The 24,333-nt window shown below is 46.8% G+C and overlaps 1 protein-coding gene across 10 annotated transcripts in view; it reads left to right on the top strand.

Annotated features, from left to right (window-relative positions):
* Positions 1 to 24,333, top strand: part of CASP3 (caspase 3) — a 105,325-nt gene that overhangs the window by 57,706 nt on the left and 23,286 nt on the right. For all 10 annotated transcript variants that reach the window (XM_063920720.1, XM_063920724.1, XM_063920716.1 and 7 more), the window contains 2 exons: positions 14,657 to 14,787; positions 16,006 to 16,134. In XM_063920720.1, coding sequence (XP_063776790.1) covers positions 14,657 to 14,787; positions 16,006 to 16,134 — 260 coding nt within the window. The remainder of the gene's footprint in view (positions 1 to 14,656; positions 14,788 to 16,005; positions 16,135 to 24,333) is intronic.

Here is a 24,333-nt window from a genome sequence, read left to right as displayed (position 1 = left end):
TGGGGTTTTCATGTTTGGGGAGAAAAAGCAGGCAGTGTTTTGTTCCCCCATCAGATGAATGAATGAAGTGTGTGAAAAGCGTGGGTTCCCCCTGATAAGAAACTGGTAATTTCTAAAAAGTTACTGATGGCGTACCTTTTCCCGCCAGAGGATAAGTTACGCTGGGAGATATCCCCTAGGGTGGATAAGGCGCTCACACTGTTGTCAAAATAGGTGGCACTGCCGTTTTAGGAACGGCCACTTTGAAGGTACCTGTTGATAAAAAGCAGGAGGCTATCCTGAAGTCTGTATTTACACACTCAGGTACTAGACTGAAACCTGCAGAGCGTGCTGCTGCAGCGTGGTCGGTGACCCTGTCAAACATACTAGTTTGCTAACATGAGAACATATTAAAGACGTCGTCTTATATATGAGGGATGCACAGAGGGATATTTTGCAGGCTGGCATCCAAAATGAATGTAATGTCCATTCTGTCAGGAGGGTATTAGAGACCTGTCACTGGACAGGTGATGCTGACCTTAAAAGGCGCATAGAGATTCTGCCTGATAAGGGTGAGGAATTATTTGGGGATGGTCTCTGGGACCTCGTATCCGCAGCAACAGCTGGGAAGAAATATTTTTACCTCAGTTTTCCTCACAGACTAAGAAAGCACTGTATTATCGGGTACAGTCCTTTCGGCTTCAGAAAAGCAAGCGGGTCAAAGGGCTCTTCCTTTCTGTACAAAGACAAGGGAAGAGGGAAAAAGCTGCACCAGTCAGCCTGTTCCCAGAATCATAATTCTTCTCTCGCCTCCTCTGAGTCCACAGCATGACGCGGGTGCTCCACAGGTGTAGCCAGGTACGGTGGGGGGCCGTCTCAAAAATTTCAGCGATCAGTGGGCTCGCTCACAGGTGGATCCCTGTTTCATTCAAGTACTATTTCAGGGGTACAAGCTGGAATTCGAGATGTCTTCCCCCCGCCGTTTCCTCAAATATGCCTTGCCGACAACTCCCTCAGGCAGGGAGGCTGTGCTAGAGGCAATTAATAAGCTGTATTCCCAGCAGGTAATACTTAAGGTGCCCCTACTTCAACAAGGACGGGGTTACTATTCCACACGGGTTGGGGTACCGAAACCGCATGGTTCGGTGTGACCCTTCTTTATATTTAAAATCCTTGAACACATGCATAAAAAATTCAAGTTCAAGATGGAATCGCTCAGGGCGGTTATTGCAAGCCTGGACGAGGGGGATTACATGGTATCCCGGGATATCAAGGATGCTTACCTGCATGTCCCTATTTACTATCCTCGTCAGGAGTACCTCAGATTTGTGGTACAGGATTACCATTACCAAGTCCAGACTCTGCCGGTTGGACTGTACATGGCACCGAGGGTGTTACCAAGGTAATGGCCGGAATGATGATACTCCTTCAAAAAAGGGGAGTTTTAATTATCCCGTACTTGGACAATCTCCTTATAAGGGCGAGGTCCAAGGAGCAGTTGCTAGTCGGGGTAGCACTATTTTGGTAAGTGCTACAACAGCACGGTTGGATTCTAAACCGTCCAGAGTCACAGCTGGTTCCTACGACACGTCTACTGTTCCTGGGGATGGTTCTGGACATAGACCAGAAATAAGTGTTTCTCCCGGTGGAGAAAGCCAAGGAGCTGTCATCTCTAGTCAGAGACCTCCTGAAGCCAAAACAGCTATCGGTGCATCATTGCACGCGAGTCTTGGGAAAAATGTTAGCTTCCTACGAAGCAATCCCATTCGGCAGGTTCCATACAAGAACTTTTCAGGGGGACCTGTTAGACAAGTGGTCCGGGTCGCATCTTCAGATGCATTAGGCTGATAACCCTGTCTCCAAGGACCAGGGTATCTCTACTGTAGTGGCTGCAGAGTGCCCATCTTCAAGAGGGCCGCAGGTTCGACATACAGGACTAGGTCCTAGTGACCATGGATGCCAGCCTTTGAGGCTGGGGGGCAGTCACACAGGGAAGAAGCTTCCAGGGACTTTGGTCAAGTCAGGTGACTTCCCTACATAAATATTCTGGAACTGAGGGCCATTTACAATGCCCTGAGTCAGGCAAGGCCTCTGCTTCAAAACCGGCCGGTCCTGATCCAATCGGACAACATCACGGCAGTCGCACATGTAAACCAACAGGGCGGCACAAGAAGCAGGATGGCGATGGCAGAAGCCACAAGGATTCTCCGATGGGCGGAAAATCATGTGTTAGCACTGTCAGCAGTGTTCATTCCCGGAGTGGACAACTGGGAAGCAGATCTTCTCAGCAGACACGACTTCCACCCGAGAGAGTGGGGACTTCATCCAGAAGCTATAAAAGATATTGCGCCAGGTCAAGGGACCTTCAGGCGATAGCTGTGGACGCTCTGGTAACACCGTGGGTGTACCAGTCGGTTTATGTGTTCCCCCCTCTGCCTCTCATACCAAAGGTACTGAGAATAATAAGAAGGCGAGGAGTAAGAACGATACTCGTGGTTCAGGATTGGCCAAGAAGAGCCTGGTACCCAGAACTTCAAGAAATTATATCAGAGGACCCATGGCCTCTGCCGCTCAGACAGGACCTGCTGCAGCAGGGGCCCTGTCTGTTCCAAGACTTACCGCGGCTACGTTTTGATGGCATGGCGGTTGAACGCCGGATCCTAAAGGAAAAGGGCATTCCGGAGGAAGTCATTCCTACGCTGATTCAAGCCAGGAAAGATGTAACTGCAAAACATTATCACCGCATATGGCGGAAATATGTTGCTTGGTGTGAGGCCACAAAAGGCCCCAACAGAGGAATTTCAACTAGGTCGATTTCTGCATTTCCTACAAGCAGGAGTGTCTATGGGCCTAAAATTAGGCTCCATTAAGATACAGATCTCGGCTCTGTCGATTTTCTTCCAGAAAGAATTAGCTTCAGTACCTGAAGTTCAGACATTGTGAAAGGAGTGCTGCATATTCAGCCCCCGGTTGTGCCTCCAGTGGCACCTTGGGATCTCAACGTGGTGTTGAGTTTCTTAAAATCACATTGGTTTGAACCACTAAAAACCGTGGATCTAAAATATCTCACGCGGAAAGTGGTCATGTTATTGGCCTTGGCTTCGGCCAGGCGTGTATCAGAATTGGCGGCTTTGTTATATAAAAGTCCTTATCTGATTTTCCATATGGATAGGGCAGAATTGAGGACTCGTCCCCAGTTTCTCCCTAAGGTGGTATCAGGTTTTCACTTGAAACAACCTATTGTGGTGCCTGCGGCTACTAGGGACTTGGAGGATTCCAAGTTACTGGACGTAGTCAGGGCCTTGAAAAATTATGTTTCCAGGACGGCTAGAGTCCGGAAAATTGACTCGCTATTTATCCTGTATGCACCCAACAGGCTGGGTGCTCCTGCTTCTAAGCAGCCTATCGCTAGCTGGATCTGTGACACGATTCAGCAGGCGCATTCTGCGGCTGGACTGCCGCATCTTAAATCAGTGAAAGCCCATTCCACAGGGAAGGTGGGCTCATCTTGGGCGGCTGCCCGAGGGGTCTCGGCTTTACAACTTTGCCGAGCTGTTACTTGGTCAGGGGCAAACACGTTTGCAAAATTCTACAAAATTGATACCCTGGCTGAGGAGGACCTGGAGTTCTCTCATTCGGTGCTGCAGAGTCACCCGCACTCTCCCGCCCGTTTGGGAGCTTTGGTATAATCCCCATGGTCCTTACGGAGTTCCCAGCATCCACTAGGACGTCAGAGAAAATAAGATTTTACTCACCGGTAAATCTATTTCTCGTAGTCCGTAGTGGATGCTGGGCGCCCATCCCAAGTGCGGATTGTCTGCAATACTTGTGTATAGTTATTGCCTAACTAAAGGGTTATTGTTGAGCCATCTGTTGAGAGGCTCAGTTGTTTTCATACTGTCAAACTGGATATAGTATCACGAGTTGTACGGTGTGATTGGTGTGGCTGGTAAGAGTCTTACCCGGGATTCTAAATCCTTCCTTATTATGTCTGCTCGTCCGGGCACGGTGTCCTAACTGAGGCTTGGAGGAGGGTCATAGTGGGAGGAGCCAGTGCACACCAGGTAGTCATAAATCTTTCTAGAGTGCCCAGCCTCCTTCGGAGCCCGCTATTCCCCATGGTCCTTACGGAGTGCCCAGCATCCACTACGGACTACGAGAAATAGATTTACCGGTGAGTAAAATATTTTCTCTGACGTCCTAAGTGGATGCTGGGGACTCCGTCAGGACCATGGGGAATAGCGGCTCCGCAGGAGACAGGGCACAAAAGTAAAAGCTTTAGGATCAGGTGGTGTGCACTGGCTCCTCCCCCTATGACCCTCCTCCAAGCCTCAGTTGAGTTTTTGTGCCCGGCCGAGAAGGGTGCAATCTAGGTGGCTCTCCTAAAGAGCTGCTTAGAGTAAAAGTTTTGTTAGGTTTTTTATTTTCAGTGAGTCCTGCTGGCAACAGGCTCACTGCAACGAGGGACTTAGGGGAGAAGAAGTGAACTCACCTGCGTGCAGGATGGATTGGCTTCTTAGGCTACTGGACACTAGCTCCAGAGGGACGATCACAGGTACAGCCTGGATGGGTCACCGGAGCCGCGCCGCCGACCCCCTTGCAGATGCTGAAGAGAGAAGAGGTCCAGAAATCGGCGGCTGAAGACTTCTCAGTCTTCATGAGGTAGCGCACAGCACTGCAGCTGTGCGCCATTGCTCTCAGCACACTTCACACCAACGGTCACTGAGGGTACAGGGCGCTGGGGGGGGCGCCCTGGGCAGTAATGAAAGTACCTATGCTGGCTAAAAATACATCACATATAGCCTCTGGGGCTATATGGATGTATTTAACCCCTGCCAGGTTGTCACAAAAACGGGAGAAGAAGCCCGCCGAAAAGGGGGCGGGGCCTATTCTCCTCAGCACACAGCGCCATTTTCCTACACAGCTCCGCTGCTAGGAAGGCTCCCACGCTCTCCCCTGCACTGCACTACAGAAACAGGGTTAAAACAGAGAGGGGGGGCACTTATTTGGCGATATTATTATATATTAAGATGCTATAAGGGAAAACACTTATATAAGGTTGTCCCTGTATAATTATAGCGTTTTGGTGTGTGCTGGCAAACTCTCCCTCTGTCTCCCCAAAGGGCTAGTGGGGTCCTGTCCTCTATCAGAGCATTCCCTGTGTGTGTGCTGTGTGTCGGTACGTGTGTGTCGACATGTATGAGGACGATGTTGGTGAGGAGGCGGAGCAATTGCCTGTAATGGTGATGTCACTCTCTAGGGAGTCGACACCGGAATGGATGGCTTATTTAGGGAATTACGTGATAATGTCAACACGCTGCAAGGTCGGTTGACGACATGAGACGGCCGGCAAACCAATTAGTACCTGTCCAGGCGTCTCAAACACCGTCAGGGGCTTTAAAACGCCCATTTACCTCAGTCGGTCGACACAGACACGGACACTGACTCCAGTGTCGACGGTGAAGAAACAAACGTATTTTCCATTAGGGACACACGTTACATGTTAAGGGCAATGAAGGAGGTGTTACATATTTCTGATACTACAAGTACCACAAAAAAGGGTATTATGTGGGGTGTGAAAAAACTACCTGTAGTTTTTCCTGAATCAGATAAATTAAATGAAGTGTGTGATGATGCGTGGGTTTCCCCCGATAGAAAATTATTGGCGTTATACCCTTTCCCGCCAGAAGTTAGGGCGCGTTGGGAAAACACCCCTTAGGGTGGATAAGGCGCTCACACGCTTATCAAAACAAGTGGCGTTACCGTCTCCAGATACGGCCGCCCTCAAAGAGCCAGCTGATAGGAGGCTGGAAAATATCCTAAAAAGTATATACACACATACTGGTGTTATACTGCGACCAGCGATCGCCTCATCCTGGATGTGCAGCGCTGGGGTGGCTTGGTCGGATTCCCTGACTGAAAATATTGATACCCTTGACAGGGACAGTATTTTATTGACTATAGAGTATTTAAAGGATGCATTTCTATATATGCGAGATGCACAGAGGGATATTTGCACTCTGGCATCAAGAGTAAGTGCGATGTCCATATCTGCCAGAAGATGTTTATGGACACGACAGTGGTCAGGTGATGCAGATTCCAAACGGCACATGGAAGTATTGCCGTATAAAGGGGAGGAGTTATTTGGGGTCGGTCCATCGGACCTGGTGGCCACGGCAACAGCTGGAAAATCCACCTTTTTTACCCCAAGTCACATCTCAGCAGAAAAAGACACCGTCTTTTCAGCCTCAGTCCTTTCGTCCCCATAAGGGCAAGCGGGCAAAAGGCCAGTCATATCTGCCCAGGGATAGAGGAAAGGGAAGAAGACTGCAGCAGGCAGCCCCTTCCCAGGAACAGAAGCCCTCCACCGCTTCTGCCAAGTCCTCAGCATGACGCTGGGGCCGTACAAGCGGACTCAGGTGCGGTGGGGGGTCGTCTCAAGAGTTTCAGCGCGCAGTGGGCTCACTCGCAAGTGGACCCCTGGATCCTACAAGTAGTATCCCAGGGGTACAGATTGGAAATTCGAGACGTCTCCCCCTCGCAGGTTCCTGAAGTCTGCTTTACCAACGTCTCCCTCCGACAGGGAGGCAGTATTGGAAACAATTCACAAGCTGTATTCCCAGCAGGTGATAATCAAAGTACCCCTCCTACAACAAGGAAAGGGGTATTATTCCACACTATATTGTGGTACTGAAGCCAGACGGCTCGGTGAGACCTATTCTAAATCTGAAATCTTTGAACACTTACATACAAAGGTTCAAATCAAGATGGAGTCACTCAGAGCAGTGATAGCGAACCAGGAAGAAGGGGACTATATGGTGTCCCTGGACATCAAGGATGCTTACCTCCATGTCCCAATTTGCCCTTCTCACCAAGGGTACCTCAGGTTCGTGGTACAGAACTGTCACTATCAGTTTCAGACGCTGCCGTTTGGATTGTCCACGGCACCCCGGGTCTTTACCAAGGTAATGGCCGAAATGATGATTCTTCTTCAAAGAAAAGGCGTCTTAATTATCCCTTACTTGGACGATCTCCTGATAAGGGCAAGGTCCAGAGAACAGTTGGAGGTCGGAGTAGCACTATCTCAAGTAGTTCTACGACAGCAGGGGTGGATTCTAAATATTCCAAAATCGCAGCTGTTTCCGACGACACGTCTGCTGTTCCTAGGGATGATTATGGACACAGTCCAGAAAAAGGTGTTTCTCCTGGAGGAGAAAGCCAGGGAGTTATCCGAGCTAGTCAGAAACCTCCTAAAACCAGGCCAAGTGTCAGTGCATCAATGCACAAGAGTCCTGGGAAAAATGGTGGCTTCTTACGAAGCGATTCCATTCGGCAGATTTCACGCAAGAATTTTTCAGTGGGATCTGCTGGACGAATGGTCCGGATCGCATCTTCAGATGCATCAGCGGATAATCCTGTCTCCAAGGACAAGGGTGTCTCCTCTGTGGTGGCTGCAGAGTGCTCATCTACTAGAGGGCAGCACATTCGGCATTCAGGACTGGGTTCTGGTGACCACGGATGCCAGCCTGAGAGGCTGGGGAGCAGTCACACAGGGAAGAAATTTCCAAGGAGTGTGGTCAAGTCTGGAGACTTCTCTCCACATAAATATACTGGAGCTAAGGGCAATTTACAATGCTCTGAGCCTAGGAAGACCTCTGCTTCAAAGTCAACCGGTGCTGATCCAGTCGGACAACATCACGGCAGTCGCCCACGTAAACAGACAGGGCGGCACAAGAAGCAGGAGGGCAATGGCAGCAAGGATTCTTCGCTGGGCGAAAAATCATGTGATAACACTGTCAGCGGTGTTCATTCCGGGAGTGGACAACTGGGAAGCAGACTTCCTCAGCAGGAAGATGGCGTCCCGTCTGAACAAAAAACTGGACAGGTATTGCGCCAGGTCAAGAGACCTTCAGGCAATAGCTGGGACGCTCTGGTAACACCGTGGGTGTACCAGTCGGTGTATGTGTTCCCTCCTCTGCCTCTCATACCCAAGGTACTGAGAATTATAAGACGGAGAGGAGTAAGAACTATACTCGTGGCTCCGGATTGGCCAAGAAGGACTTGGTACCCGGAACTTCAAGAGATACTAAGAAGGGACTTGCTTCAGCAAGGATCATGTCTGTTCCAAGACTTACCGCGGCTGCGTTTGACGGCATGGCGGTTTGAACGCCGGATCCTAAGGGAAAAAGGCATTCCGGAAGAGGTCATCCCTACCCTGGTCAGAGCCAGGAAGGAGGTGACCGCACAACATTATCACCGCATTGGCGAAAATATGTTGCATGGTGTGAGGCCAGGAAGGCCCCCACGGAGAAATTTCAACTCGGTCGATTCCTGCATTTCCTACAAACAGGAGTGTCTATGGGCCTCAAATTGGGGTCCATTAAGGTTCAAATTTCGGCCCTGTCGATTTTCTTCCAAAAAGAATTGGCTTCAGTTCCTGAAGTCCAGATGTTTGTCAAGGGAGTACTGCATATACAACCCCCTTTTGTGCCTCCAGTGGCACTGTGGGATCTCAACGTAGTTCTGGGATTCCTCAAATCACATTGGTTTAAACCGCTCAAATCTGTGGATTTGAAATATCTCACATGGAAAGTGACCATGCTGTTGGCCCTGGCCTCGGCCAGGCGAGTGTCAGAATTGGCGGCTTTGTCTCACAAAAGCCCATATCTGATTGTCCATTCGGACAGGGCAGAGCTGCGGACTCGTCCCCAGTTTCTCCCTAAGGTGGTGTCAGCGTTTCACCTGAACCAGCTTATTGTGGTACCTGCGGCTACTAGGGACTTGGAGGACTCCAAGTTGCTGGATGTTGTCAGGGCCCTGAAAATATAGGTTTCCAGGACGGCTGGAGTCAGGAAAACTGACTTGCTGTTATCCTGTATGCACCCAACAAACTGGGTGCTCTTGCTTCTAAGCAGACGATTGCTAGTTGGATGTGTAGTACAATTCAGCTTGCACATTCTGTGGCAGGCCTGCCACAGCCAAAATATGTAAATGCCCATTCCACAAGGAAGGTGGGCTCATCTTGGGCGGCTGCCCGAGGGGTCTCGGCTTTACAACTTTGCCGAGCTGCTACTTGGTCAGGGGCAAACACGTTTGAAAAATTCTACAAATTTGATACCCTGGCTGAGGAGGACCTGGAGTTCTCTCATTCGGTGCTGCAGAGTCATCCGCACTCTCCCGCCCGTTTGGGAGCTTTGGTATAATCCCCATGGTCCTGACGGAGTCCCCAGCATCCACTTAGGACGTCAGAGAAAATAAGAATTTACTTACTGATAATTCTATTTCTCGTAGTCCGTAGTGGATGCTGGGCGCCCATCCCAAGTGCGGATTGTCTGCAATACTTGTACATAGTTATTGTTACAAAAATCGGGTTATTATTGTTGTGAGCCATCTTTTCAGAGGCTCCGCTGTTATCATGCTGTTAACTGGGTTCAGATCACAGGTTGTACGGTGTGATTGGTGTGGCTGGTATGAGTCTTACCCGGGATTCAAAATCCTTCCTTATTGTGTACGCTCGTCCGGGCACAGTATCCTAACTGAGGCTTGGAGGAGGGTCATAGGGGGAGGAGCCAGTGCACACCACCTGATCCTAAAGCTTTTACTTTTGTGCCCTGTCTCCTGCGGAGCCGCTATTCCCCATGGTCCTGACGGAGTCCCCAGCATCCACTACGGACTACGAGAAATAGAATTATCGGTAAGTAAATTCTTATTATTTACACATTCAAATATAACTTTTATTAATTTCATATAAAAGGCCTGTAACTGAAATAGACAAAGTGTGACATGGTATATGCAATTGCGGTCGAATTCCCGAAAATGTCGAAAAACGGGACATTTTCGCCCAAAAAAAAAATTCGACAATGCAATTCAGTACTTTTCGTCAAAAAAACGGACTTTCCAAATTCGACTTTTTGAAATTCGACATTTGTCATATTCGACATTTCTGCAATGGTACAAATGCTGCAATTCGACAAAAGTATATTCAATTGAAGTTTGGAAATTCGACAACAGTACTTTTAGACAGTAAATTCGTCATTTTCAATCCGCCACACTTTGGTGGCGGAATCTAATAAAAAATTTAAAAACATGTTTTTTTTATTGGTAATAGCATATCTATTTATATGAGAAGGGATTAGGTACTTGGTTTGTCTATTTTGGAGGCACAAGTATTATTTATATATTTTTTAAAATGTTATTTTTATTTTTAATTTTTAAATGGAATGGTAAAAATCAGAAAAAAAATTGCGTGGGGTCCCCCCTCCTAAGCATAACCAGCCTCGGGCTCTTCGAGCCGGTCCTGGTTCTAAAAATCCGGGGGGAAAACTGACAGGGGATCCCCCGTATTTTTAAAACCAGCACCGGGCTCTGCGCCTGGTGCTGGTGCAAAAAATATGGGGGACAAAAAGAGTAGGGGTCCCCCGTATTTTTTACACCAGCATCGGGCTCCACTAGCTAGACAGATAATGCCACAGCCGGGGGTCACTTTTATACAGTGCCCTGCGGCCATGGCATTAAATATCCAACTAGTCACCCCTGGCCGGGGTACCCTGGGGGAGTGGGGACCCCTTCAATCAATGGGTCGTCCCCCCCAGCCACCCAAGGGCCAGGGGTGAAGCCCGAGGCTGTCCCCCCCATCCAAGGGCTGCGGATGAGGGGCTGATAGCCTTGAGAAAAATAAAAGAATATTGTTTTTTCCAGAAGTACTACAAGTCCCAGCAAGCCTCCCCGCAAGCTGGTACTTGGAGAACCACAAGTACCAGCATGCGGGTGGAAAAACGGACCCGCTGGTACCTGTAGTTCTACTGGGAAAAAAATACCCAAATAAAAACAGGACACGCACACCGTGAGAGTAAAACTTTATTTCACACATGTTGACACATACATACTTACCTATGTTCACACGCCGACCTCTGTCCACTTGTCCAAGTAGAATCCACGGTGTACCTGAAAATAAAATTATACTCACCTGATCCAGTGTCCAGATTATAATCCACGTACTTGGCAAAAAAAAAACGAACACCCGGGCCAGGCGGACTGAAAGGGGTCCCATGTTTACACATGGGACCCCTTTCCCCGAATACAGAGACCCCCCCGTGACTCCTGTCACAGAAAGGTCTCTTCAGCCAATCAGGAAGCGCCACTTCGTGGCACTCTCCTGATTGGCTGTATGCGTGTCTGAGCTCAGACAGCGCATCGCACAGCTCCCTCCATTAGTTTCAATGGTGGGAACTTTGCGGTCAGCGGCTGACCGCGGGTGACCTCACCTCTGACCGACCGCAAAGTTCCCACCATTGAAAGTAATGGAGGGAGCTGTGCAATGCGCGTCTGAGCTTAGACGCGCAGAGCCAATCAGGTGAGTGCCACGAAGTGGTGCTTCCTGATTGGCTGAAGAGACCTTTCTGTGACAGGAGTCACGGGGTGGTCTCTGTATTCGGGGAAAGGGATCCCATGTGTAAACATGGGACCCCTTTCAGTCCGCCTGGTCCGGGTGTTCGTTTTTTTTTTTTTGTTTTTTTTTGACAAGTACGTGGATTATAATCTGGACACTGGATCAGGTGAGTATAATTTTTTTCACAGGTACCCCGGATTCTTCAGTGACGAGGGGGGCGTGGCAGTCGGTGGGTCAACATAGGTAAGTATGTGTGTGTCGGCAGGTGTGAAATAAAGTTTTACTTTCACAGTGTGTGTCTCCTGTTTTATTTGGGTATTTTTTCCCCAGTAGAACTACAGGTACCAGCGGGCCCGTTTTTCCACCCGCATGCTGGTACTTGTGGTTCTCCAAGTACCAGCTTGCGGGGGAGGCTTGCTGGGACTTGTAGTACTACTGGGAAAAAACAATATTCTTTCATTTTTCTCAAGGCTATCAGCCCCCATCCGCAGCCCTTGGATGGGGGGGGACAGCCTCGGGCTTCACCCCTGGCCCTTGGGTAGCTGGGGGGGGGACCCCTTGATTGAAGGGGTCCCCACTCCCCCAGGGTACCCCGGCCAGGGGTGACTAGTTGGATATTTAATGCCACGGCCGCAGGGCGCTGTATAAAAGTGACCCCCGACTGGCATTATCTGTCCAGCTAGTGGAGCCCGATGCTGGAGTTAAAAATACGGGGACCCCTACGCTTTTTGTCCCCCGTATTTTTTGCACCAGCACCAGGTGCAGAGCCCGGTGCTGGTTTTAAAAATACGGGGGATCCCCTGTCAGTTTTTCCCCCGGATTTTTAGAACCAGGACCGGCTCGAAGAGCCCGAGGCTGGTTATGCTTTGGAGGGGGGACCCAACGCAATTTTTTTTCGGGTTTTTTCCCGTTTTTAAAAAAATCTAATCAAAATCCGTCAAATCGTCCGTTTTTCGACAGCGGGACTGTCGAATCCGTTTTTTATTGAATATGTTGAATTCCGGCACCCACTTGCCGGAATTCGACGGTCGAATTGTGTTGAATTAAAAAACGGGCGAAAAATTGCCGCGATTCGCCGGCAATTGCATATACCCCTTTATGTCCAGCAGCCTGAACCTATGAGACACAAATAGCGTTGTCAAATGATGACCCCACACACACTCATAGCAAAGAGGAGTCAAGCAAATTTTATGTTGGACCCAATCGACCATCTTAATAATACTGATCTTATGTTTAAGTTATCAAACAAGCAGTGGCTCCTTATCTTTCTGGATGGGAGGTCTGCATCATTCTGCATTGTGCCTGGTCTCCTCCCTGACCTACCAGTGATTGATGGCTTATGTCTCCGGGAGGCAGCGCTTAAGTCCGGCACTGCTAGCAAACAGGCTGGCTTCTAGGAACTGCATCAGCTGCAGCCCCAAGAAGTCAGATAGGTCTGCTGTAATAGCAGGGGAGTGGCTTCCCATGGGAAGCACTTATTCTGCTACTGTAGACTGGAATGCCTGCCTGTCAGTGATTAGTAGGGAGTGCTTCCAATGGGAAGTGCAGTGCTTGCGGGCGGCTGGGATATTTTAATGGGGAGGAGGGAGGCTGTAGTCCTATATAGTAAGGACATGCCAACAGGTAAAGTAATGAACATACAGGAAGCACAATACTGATCAAAGACCTAAATGGCAGAGTGTATAACAGCTGTCATAAACAATATAGGATCCAAGAGACAAGGATGCATCGGTGGCTGAGGTGACAGACAAAAGGAATGAGGGTCCTGCTGATGAGAATTTACAATCTCATAGGAGGGTAAAAGGCTGAGACAAGGTGAAATTACAGAGTGAGAATGTGGGTGTAGGGAGGCTGGGTCAATAAGAGTGGAGTTAGGAGGAAGACTAGTGAGTTTTTAAGGAGAGTTGGAAGCATTGCAGACTACCAGAGTGTATGGTTGGGTATGGGACTGTTTTCCATAGGTGTGGAGCAGCACAGAAGAAGTTTTGGATGCGGAAATGTAATGTGGTAATCCGAGGGGATTTGAGGTGCTGGTTGTGGCAGTGTGAAGATAGATTTGGAGATGGAAAGATTTGGGTGGATGAAGAATTTTGTAGAGAAGTTTGAATTGGATGTTATGACAGGCTGAAGCAGAGAGGAGGATCCATCTTGCCATACAGTTTAGGATGGATTCAAGTGGGTGAGAGGGAGGCCATACAGGAGGAGGTTTCAATAGTGAGAAAATGGTCCTAATTTAGAGATGGACACTGCTGCGCCCGCTTTAGCGCCCATTTCCGGAGTCAAGTGTGCAATAATATGCAAATGCTAGTTTCAGCCGTCTCCTTGTGCACTTGTTCGCCACAGTGTGCAAGTGCGGAGATGCCCATTTTCTGCACCCCTGCCCACAGTAGCACCGCCAGTGGTTCCAGACAGGTTCCCATCAGCGCACCATCGCATCTACTATGGCAGATGCAGTGCCTTCATCTGAACATGTCCTCTTTAAAGGGGCTGAGAATGCATTTGGGTACTGTGCTGTAGTAGCACAGAATTGGCCTAATGTCTATCTTTGTGTGAATTAGGTAGGCAAGTGAGCACACAAGGGGCCTGATTCTGAGGTGGGAGTAAAGTAATGCTGACCATACATCAGGACGACCTGCATCCGATGCGAGTCGTATCACGATTTCTCTTGAACTCCCCAGCAGCTCCCTGGCAGTCCCAGACACACGAGTGACACATGATGTGCTAACGACCCGACATTAAACAATCGAATGTATGCCTCGCACAAAAAAAAGAAAATCCAGGGAAATGCCACTCAAAATCGTACAGTGCATCGTATGTGCATAATACATGGTACGATGTGCATACGATTACGACGGATAATATGGGCTGCATGTATGATCAGAGGATGCGACATTCAGCCCACAGGGCCACGCATTGCATCGTTATCGTACCCAAAACATGTACGATGTGCACACAATGCACCGTATGAGGCGTCTAAATCGTGTATTCGTACACGATATCGATTTAGTGTATGGCCAGCTTAAGAGCGAGAAACACCAGCGGTGCAGCATGGTTTTGCCAAGGTGCACAGTTATGTACAGAGAGATTGAGATTTGGGAGGGGCGTATCCTAACTGAAATCTACATTGTAGTGTAAAATGAAAGCTGCCCGCTATTTGTTGTCTGCATGCAAATAATATACCCCTTGCAACATGGGTTTTCTTTTGTTTTGCTTTAGACCAATCTCAGAATCTGGCCCAAGATGCACTTTTACACTAATTTTAATTGCTGCTAACTTTTTTTTTTGTAGAATACATCTAAAGGGTGGTATGACAAAGGAGCTGGAGTCTAAGTTAGCTCATAAATTCTCATACAAAATGGATTATCCAGAAATTGGATTATGTGTTATTGTCAACAATAAGAACTTTCATCCATCCACAAGTAAGATAAACATTTGCTTATTATTTTAGTTTCTAGCTTACTGTGGTCTAATAAGAGTTCTTTTTATTATGCTGTAGATCATAGAAGACGCACTAGTTGTATAGATATACAGATGTGGATTATTCGATCTACACTAAAAAGGTCTACATCAATAGGTCCACCACTAACGGTAGACATTCATTAGGTCAAAAGGTCGACATAGAATAGGTAGACAGTAGAAAAGATCGACATGGAAATGGTAGACACAAAAAATGTAGTTCACAATTATTTATTTTTGTGTGCGTCTTGTCAGTTTTCTGCCACAAACAAGCCCCATTAGTGTACCACGTCCCCTGGCCTTTCTGCGCTCGGCACAGGTTACTATACCCAATCATTGTGCACAGGGATGGTAAAAGTCTAAAAAAGTTGGGGGGGAAATGTCGACCTTTTGTCCCTGTCGACCTAGTGCATGTCTACCATTAATGGTTGACCTATTGACTGTAGACCTTTTTAGTGTAGATCTATAGACCGGATATGAGATATACTGTTATACTGATAACATTCTTGGAAAGCAATGTAACAATATAATTATGTAGACCTGTCATTATGTTGTGTGTGACTTTGATCACACATTTTGCAGTGAATTGTTTGTGTTTTTCTCAGCAACTTATGACCGTGTAAGGAATTTGAGGAGAATTAATACCATCACTTTATTACCATTTTGGTTTGAATTCACTAATTTGATACTATACATAACTATGCCCTTGAAATAAGCACCTCGGTAAGGGTTCTTATTTAAGACCAAGATGCAGCCCTAGGCCAGTAAGTTGACCCTATTGTAAACAATCTGACGGTCCGATTTAATATGCCGTGAGTTGACTGAAAATTGGTTAACGCAGCTAAAAACTTGTGGCTGCAACTCTCAATGAGAGTTTTTTACATGGATTTTAGATCACAGCCCCTGACTAGGTGAGAAGTAGGGAAAAATCTTTATGCGAAAGTCCAGCAGTAACGTAAGTGCTACCTATAGCTGTACCTGCTCATGGGTGTGAGAAACGCTTTTCTGCGTGGGTCTGTTAGAAGCCGTGCAGGAACGGCCCATGTAAGTGTCATTTTCCTGTTAAGCCAAAGGTTCCTATGAAGTTGTTAGGTATAGCAATCAATCAAGCACGTCTACTTAATTATGCTGCTTTAAAACTTTATCAAGCTAATATATCTTTTTATATATTTTGCTTCTAGGAATGGGAATGCGCAACGGAACTGATGTGGATGCATCCAGGCTTCAAATAACATTCAAATCTTTTGGATACAAAGTTCAGATTTACAATGATCTAAGATGTGCTGATATCTTTGGGCTCTTGAAAAAAGGCAAGTCTGGTCCTCCATTTTCTGATTTTCTGCTGGGATCTTTTTGACTTGCTGGATATTTGTGGCTCTGCCTCACAGCACTGTGGTCATGGGTCCAATTCCATCTAGGGCACTAACTAGAGTGTGTGGAGTTTGTATGTTCTTTCTGTGGTCAGACTGTAAAGTCCAGTGGGACAGGAACTAATAGGAATGATTACATAGAACCGAAACAGAGCACGCCTTTGAGTCCTACCACTCTTTGGGTGATATATAATTTGAATACCACCCAATCTCCTTTCTAAAGTGATCCCTGTTATCACGCATATCGCGCCTATAGTAATCAGGTTTAGCTGTGTAAAGGGTTGGGCGCCCTCGCTACCCTGAAATGATGATACCACGCCCACGTCCGTCAGCAGAAAATGAACAGGTGTGGGAGGGGGTGAAAAGAATTGAATACCACCATTTAAGTGATATGTATCGCAACATTGCCATCTGTTGTCTACATTTGTAACTAATCATTTTTTTTTGTAAATGGCTGGGACATCCCTGCTGTCTAAATGTCTCTTCACTATGAGCACTAGAACTTACTCCAGAGTGTTCTATGTAGGAATACTTTAATTTTCGCCCTGTCATGCTGCCAATCAACTTCTGGTCCACAGCCCAATATATGATACTTCATTTAAGTACTACATTGTGTACAAATTGGGTACTGCAGCTTTAGCATTTACTACTACATTATCATGCCACATCTGGTTAAAACAGAGGCATATACTATTGGGACAAACTTCATACTATAAAATGGACACACACAAGGACATTGGGGGTAATTCAGAGTTGATTGCAGCAGCAAATTTGTTAGCAGTTGGGCAAAACCATGTGCACTGCATGGGGGCAGATATATAACATTTGCAGAGAGAGTTAGATTTGGGTGGGTTATATTGTTTCTCTGACGTCCTAAGTGGATGCTGGGACTCCGTAAGGACCATGGGGAATAGCGGCTCCGCAGGAGACTGGGCACAACTAAAGAAAGCTTTAGGACTACCTGGTGTGCACTGGCTCCTCCCACTATGAACCTCCTCTAGACCTCAGTTAGATTCTTGTGCCCGGCTGAGCTGGATGCACACTAGGGGCTCTCCTGAGCTCCTAGAAAGAAAGAAAGTATATTTTAGTATACTTTAGTATTTTTGGGGGTATAGACGGGCTCCGCAGGAGACTGGGCACTCTTAAAAGAAAGATTAGGTACTATATCTGGTGTGCACTGGCTCCTCCCTCTATGCCCCTCCTCCAGACCTCAGTTAGGGAAACTGCCCGGAAGAGCTGACATTACTAGGAAATGATTTGGAATCCAGGGTAAGACTCATACCAGCCACACCAATCACACCGTACAACTCGTGATAACTATACCCAGTTAACAGTATGAACAATAACTGTGCAGGGTAAATACTGGCTGCTTTATCTTTACACTGCAATTTTTAGATTGAGTGCACATGGTTTTGCCCAACTGCTAACAAATTTGCTGCTGCATTCAACTCTGAATTAGGCCCTTTGTCAGAGCTTTTAATGATTACTTCCATACCCTGCACAATTTAAACATCAGCCATTCACCACCACCAGGAGAGCCACAGACAACTACTGTATGTAGTGTTACACTCCTTCTCACTGTGTACACCTATGGCAAAGATACTAACTTAGATACAGTAATATGTAGTGATCAACCACACTGATACAGGTATCTTGACACTCGCCTTTCCTGAAGTACTGTATCTGTCCAGAAACTATTCATAGTCAAACAGTCCATGGTTAGTACAAGACTAACAACGATCAGCAGACAAGGCTTAGGCAAAGCGCGGTACAATGACAGGTTGAGTGGTCTGGTAATTGGGTAGACAACTGTAATAGGCAGGGATGATGCAAAAACTTAATCCATGACCAGTCAACGAAATTACTCGCGTGCAATCAGAAAAGTCATAAATAGCATAACTTCATTACCACCCTAACCAAACTTCCTCAATGAGTACAATGTAACAAAGTAGGCAAGAAGCAAGTCAGAAGCCGATGTCTAATTCAAAGTTTGCGAGCTGTGTAACAATTGCTGGTGCACAGGACAATCCTATAGACTGGCTACCAGGTGAAATCCTATAAGTGCTAAGCGGTGGAATTCTGATTGACTGCAAAATATTAGTTGGTTGCGCATGTACAGTCACTTTCAAGCAACACCGGGAGCTGGAAACCCATATCCGCCTATGGGCAATGTCTCCAAATACCTGAGGGCTGTAATCTATGGACTAAAGCCCCATACACACTAGGCGATATTGTGAACAATATTGCTGAGTAAGGGAGCGATATCGTTTACAATATCCCCTAGTGTGTACACTCATTATCGTTAACAATGCACGCTCCCGCGTGTCGTTAACGGCCCCCTCCCTCGTCTGAACATGTGCAGACGAGGGAGGTCCCTGTTAACGACAGCCATGCTGCAGGTGCAGCATGGGTGTCGTTCCCACCCGCTGTTGCTCCCTTGCCCACTGGCATCGGCAAGTGTGTATGCACTTGCCGATGCTGCTGCCAATATGGGTGTCGGTGGGGGCTCGGCTAGTGTGTATGGGGCTTAACTTGCTACATTAAGTGGCATGAACCGTAACTGCACACTGAGCTAGTATGTCACATGTTGCTTACTGTGACACACCAGGGCTTCCTAAGTACTTAGTTCTAAGGTTGGACCGTGACACAGTTGAAGCCCTGGAAGCAACTTTTATTGCACATACTTGCCAATAATGAAGAAAAATCACAGAATTGGGCGCTAATGTTTAAATCGAATGTTAGCCGCACGTTCCTGGGGCTTGGTTCCTCTGCCACCATTTAAATACAGCAAGAAAAAAAACAGAAACTGGAACTGCGCTTAGCATTCAATTAAAGCTTTTATTCATTCCCACAATAAAAATATATAAAATGTATATAATTATACAATCACCGGCCGGATTTCATATATTGCACGGATCATAAATATAAACGTTTAGTACACACTGAGGAAGCCGCCGAAGATATACCAAGGCGGAGAAATGCGTCTGTGGATAAGTGAGTTTAAAGCCGGCCGGCTAAATCATTCATCAAGTGACTGCCAGACATACTTTGCATGCTGTCTCACTAACTTACTAATCTACTCAGTACCCGGACATCCGGACCCCAGTGCTAAGGGGGAATAGGGAGAACACTCTCGCACCTGAGTATTATTACATCTTATTCAGATACAGCTTTGACACCCTAGTGCTAAAGGGAAGGACATATTACAAGCTTGTCATAATTGCACTAACAATACTGCTTTGCTGACTTACGATCTATGGGACAGTTCATAACCAAAGACTGAAGCAACATTTCATAATTTCTTTGCTGCCATAGAAATAAACGGACATTAGACGGAATACCTCACATTGCAGGGACGCCTGCAATGTTATAGGAGTCACCTAAGGGCAGTTATTATAGTCAGTGGAACGACTATATGTGCATTAATTTCTTAATGTATGTTTTTAGGAGTAATTTTCACTTTGCATAATAGGTGTTATATAGAGGCACTAAACGTTTATATTTATGATCCGTGCAATATATGAAATCCGGCCGGTGATTGTATAATTATATACATTTTATATATTTTTATTGTGGGAATGAATAAAACCTTTAATTGAATGCTAAACGCAGTTCCAGTTTCTGTTTTTTTCTTGCCAATAATGAGATTGATAAAAAAAAAAAAATGGACATAATTACCTCCTCTCCTGTGCTGTTATGTAACTGATATCTCACTGCCCAGAAAGATGTAGCCTAGATACAGATAATCTGATTTACTCAGTACTGCAAGCAATACAAACCAATATACAGCAATGGCCAAAAGTTATGAGAATGACGCAAGTATTGGTTTTCACAAAGTTTGCAGCTTCAGTGTTTTTAGACCTTTTTTCAGATTTTACTATGGTATATTGAAGTAAAATTACAAGCATTTCATAAGTGTCACAGGCTTTTATTGACAAATACAGGTTGAGTATCCCATATCCATATATTCCGAAATACGGAATATTCCGAAATACGGACTTTTTTGAGTGAGAGTGAAATAGTGAAACCTTTGTTTTTTGATGTCTCAATGTACACAAACTTTGTTTAATACACAAAGTTATTAAAAATACTGTATTAAATGACCTTCAGGCTGTGTGTATAAGCTGTATATGAAACATAAATGAATTGTGTGAATGTAGACACACTTTGTTTAATGCACAAAGTTATAAAAAATATTGGCTAAAATGACCTTCAGGCTGTGTGTACAAGGTGTATATGTATCATAAATGCATTCTGTGCTTAGATTTAGGTCCCATCACCATGATATCTCATTATGGTATGCAATTATTCCAAAATACGGAAAAATCCCATATCCAAAATACCTCTGGTCCCAAGCATTTTGGATAAGGGAGACTCAACCTGTACAAGTTTATGCGAAGAGCCAATATTTGCAGTGTTGACCATTCTTTTTCAAGACCTCTGCAACTCGTCTTGTCATGCTGTCAATCAACTTCTGGACCACATACTGACTGATGGCCGCCCATTCTTGCCTAATCAATGTTTGGAGTTTGTCAGAATTTGTGTGGTTTTGTTTGTCCACCCGCCTCTTGAGGATTGACCACAAATTCTCAACGGGATTAAGGTCTGGGAGTTTCCTGGCCATGGACCCAAAATTGTAATGTTTTGTTTCCCGAGCCCACTTGGTTATCACTTTTTCCTTATGGCATGGTGCTCCATCAGGCTGGAAAAGGCATTGTTCTTCACCAAACTGTTCTTGGATGGTTGGGAGGAGTTGCTCTTGGAGGGTGTTTTGGTGCCATTCTTTATTCATGGCTGTGTTCCTAGGCAAAATTGTGAGTGAGCCCACCCCCTTGGCTGAGAAACAGTCCCACACATGAATGATCTCGGGGTGCTTTACTGTTGGCATGACACAGGACTGATGGTAGAGCTCACCTTTCTTTCTCCGGACAAGCGTTTCTCCAGATGCCCCAAACAATCTGAAAGGGGATTCATCAGAGAAAATGACTTTGCCCCAGTCCATCCCTGTACCTTTTGCAGAATATCAGTCTGTCACTGATGTTTTTGCTGGAGAGAACTGGCTTGTTTGTTGCCCTTCTTGACACCAGGCCATCCTCCAAAAGTCTTTGCCTCACTGTGCGTGTAGATGAACTCACACCTGCCTGCTGCCTTTCCTGAGCAAGCTCTGCACTGGTGGTGTCCCCCTCGCAGCTGAATCAACTTCAGGAGACATCCTGGTGCTTGCTGGAATATGATATCAGCTGATCCTTTTGTGGCAGGGCTGAAATGCAATGGAAATGTTTTTGGGATTAAGTTCATTGTCATGGCAAAGAGGGACTTTGCAGTTCATCTGATCGCTCTTCATGACATTCTGGAGTATATGCAAATTTCCTAAAAACTGAGGCAGCAGACTTTGTGAAAATTAATATTTGGCATAATATGTACTGGGGCAATGTGTGGCCGTAATGCAAACTAGGGCACTATTATGGGGCATACATTGAACTAGTGCACTACTATAGTTCACAAAATGTACAACTGCTGCTGAGAGAGGCGTCTCTCTAAAACCACTAAGGCCGGTTCCTCTTCAAAATGTTGCTCTGTGGCCCACAAATTCTGTCTGTGCCTCTGACCAAGACCTCTATACTTCAAAAGCACGTGGCTAAAGTCTTAATTTTATCTTCGAAAGGGCCACATATCACCCTTGATTTCAGTAATAAGAAAAAGCCCCAAAATGAACCATGCACTCTTCGAAGTTATTCCACGTGCCACTTTGACCCCCTCTTGCTCTAAACTGCTCCAATATGCCACTCAGACCTCCCCCTTGCAACAAGGTGCCACTTATGCTTCCTTGTTGCCATAAAATGCCCCCATGTGACACTCAGACCTCACACTTACTTTGTTATTTAGTCTGGAGCCTGCAAAGCATGTTGGAGACCACATGGTGCAGACTGCATGTGTCCCTCCTGCATTTTGCAGAGGGGTTGATGTGTCATTCAGTTTTATTCTCTGTTTCTCCTTCGTCCTAGAGGATGCTGGGGACTCCAAAAGGACCATGGGGTATAGACTGGATCCGCAGGAGACATGGGCACACTATAAGACTTTGAATGGGTGTGAACTGGCTCCTCCCTCTATGCCCCTCCTCCAGACCTCCGTTAGATTCTGTGCCCAGAGGAGACTAGTCACACTCTAGGGGAGCTCTAAAAAGACTTTTGTTAGCTTTATTATTTTCAGGGAGCACTGCTGGCAACAGGCTCCCTGCTTCGTGGGACTGTGGGGAGAGAAGCAGACCTACTTCTGTGAGACTGATAAGCTCTGCTTCTTAGGCTACTGGACACCATTAGCTCCAGAGGGTCCGATCACTTGGGTCGCCTAGCTGCTCGCTCCCGGAGCCGCGCCGCCGTCCCCCTCACAGAGCCAGAAGTTCGAAGACAGGTGAGTAACTGAAGCAAAGAAGACATCGCTAGGCAGCAGAAGACTTCAGTCTTCCTGAGGTACCGCGCAGTGGTCGCGCTGCGCGCCATTGCTCCCGCTCACACAGGCACTGCATGGGTGCAGGGCGCAGCGGGGGGCGCCCTGGGCTGCAATAAAAACCTCTTTTAGACACTATATGGCTATTTTAAGGTGCGTAGACATTATTTGTGACCCCCGCCAGTATAATCTCAGCGGGACCGAAGCGCGCCTTGTAGGGGGCGGGGCTTCCTCCTCAGCTCTGACCAGCGCCATTTTCTCTCCACAGCTTGCTGCAGAGACGCTGCTCCTGGCCCTTCCACTGCTGTTACAAGTAACAGGGTGTTGAAAACAAAGGGGGGGCACTTAATTTTGGTGTTGGTTGTATTATATTACAAGCGCTGATAGGTCTGGGGCATTGTGCTTTTCAGACAGGTGTGGCGCTGGGTGTGAGCTGGCAAACTCCTTCTCTGTCTCTCTGAAAGGCCTTGCTGTGGGTCTGTCCCCTTTAGCCCAGTGTGTTTGGGGGTGTTGGTACGTGTGTGTCGACATTGCAGAAAATGAATGCTCTTCCCAGGAGGAGCTTAGTGTGAGAGCTGAGCAGAATGAAGGTGTGACTGTCGGCACCGCCGACTGCTGATTTAGTTGACATGTGGAATGTGTTGAATACCAGTGTGGCTTTGTTACATAAGAGGTTGGACAAATCTGAGTCTCAGAACCAAGCATGGAGGCAATCCATGGGAGACGTGGTACCACACACTCAGGCCCCCTCGGGGTCCCAAAAACGTTCATTTACCCAGGTAGCAGACACTGATACCGACAGTGTCGACTATAATGATGCAAAGTTGCATCCTAAGGTGGCTAAGAGTATTCAGTACATGATTGTGGCTATAAAAGACGTGTTGCATATTACGGAAGACCCCGATGTCCCTGAGACAAGGGTCTGTATGTATAAGGGCAAGAAACCGGAGGTAACGTTTCCTCCCTCTCATGAACTGAATGCCCTTTTTGAAAAAGCCTGGGAAACGCCAGACAAAAGGTGGCACATTCCCAGGAGAATTGCTATGGCATACCCGTTTCCTTCTCAGGATAGGGTTGGGTGGGAGGCGACACCCACGGTAGATTGTCCAAGAAAGTGGCGCTACCATATCCTGAAATGGCGACCCTTAAAGATCCTGCTGATCGGAGGCAGGAAGCTACCTTTAAATCTATTTATGACATGACAGGTACACTGCTCAGGCCAGCTGTGGCTTCGGCGTGGGTGAGTAACGCGATTGAAAAGTGGGCAGATAACTTCTCATCGGATATAGACACCCTGGATCGGGATAACTTGCTTTTGACACTGGGTCATATCAGGGACGCTGCAGTCTATCTAAAAGAGACGGCAAGAGATATTGGCCTTTTGGGATCAAGGGCCAATGCCATGGCGGTCTCGGCTAGAAGGGCGTTGTGGACTCATCAGTGGAATGGTAGTGCTGATTCTAAGAAGGCTATGGAGGCTCTCCCCTACAAGGGTGGAGTTTTGTTTGGTGAAGGCCTCGCGGACCTGTTTTCTACAGCTACCGCGGGTAAGTCCTCTTTTCTGCCTTTTGTTCCTCCACAGCAAAAGAAAACGCCCCCATATCATATTCAAGCCTGTTCGTGGTCCCGAAGCCGGACGGCTCGGTCCGACCGATTCTGAATTTAAAATCCCTCAATGTGTATTTGAAAAGT

The sequence above is a fragment of the Pseudophryne corroboree genome, chromosome 1 (genome assembly GCF_028390025.1).
Source record: "Pseudophryne corroboree isolate aPseCor3 chromosome 1, aPseCor3.hap2, whole genome shotgun sequence".
Lineage (NCBI taxonomy): Eukaryota > Metazoa > Chordata > Amphibia > Anura > Myobatrachidae > Pseudophryne > Pseudophryne corroboree.
Note: the sequence above shows the minus strand (reverse complement) of the source record. Positions and strands in the feature narration are given on the sequence as shown.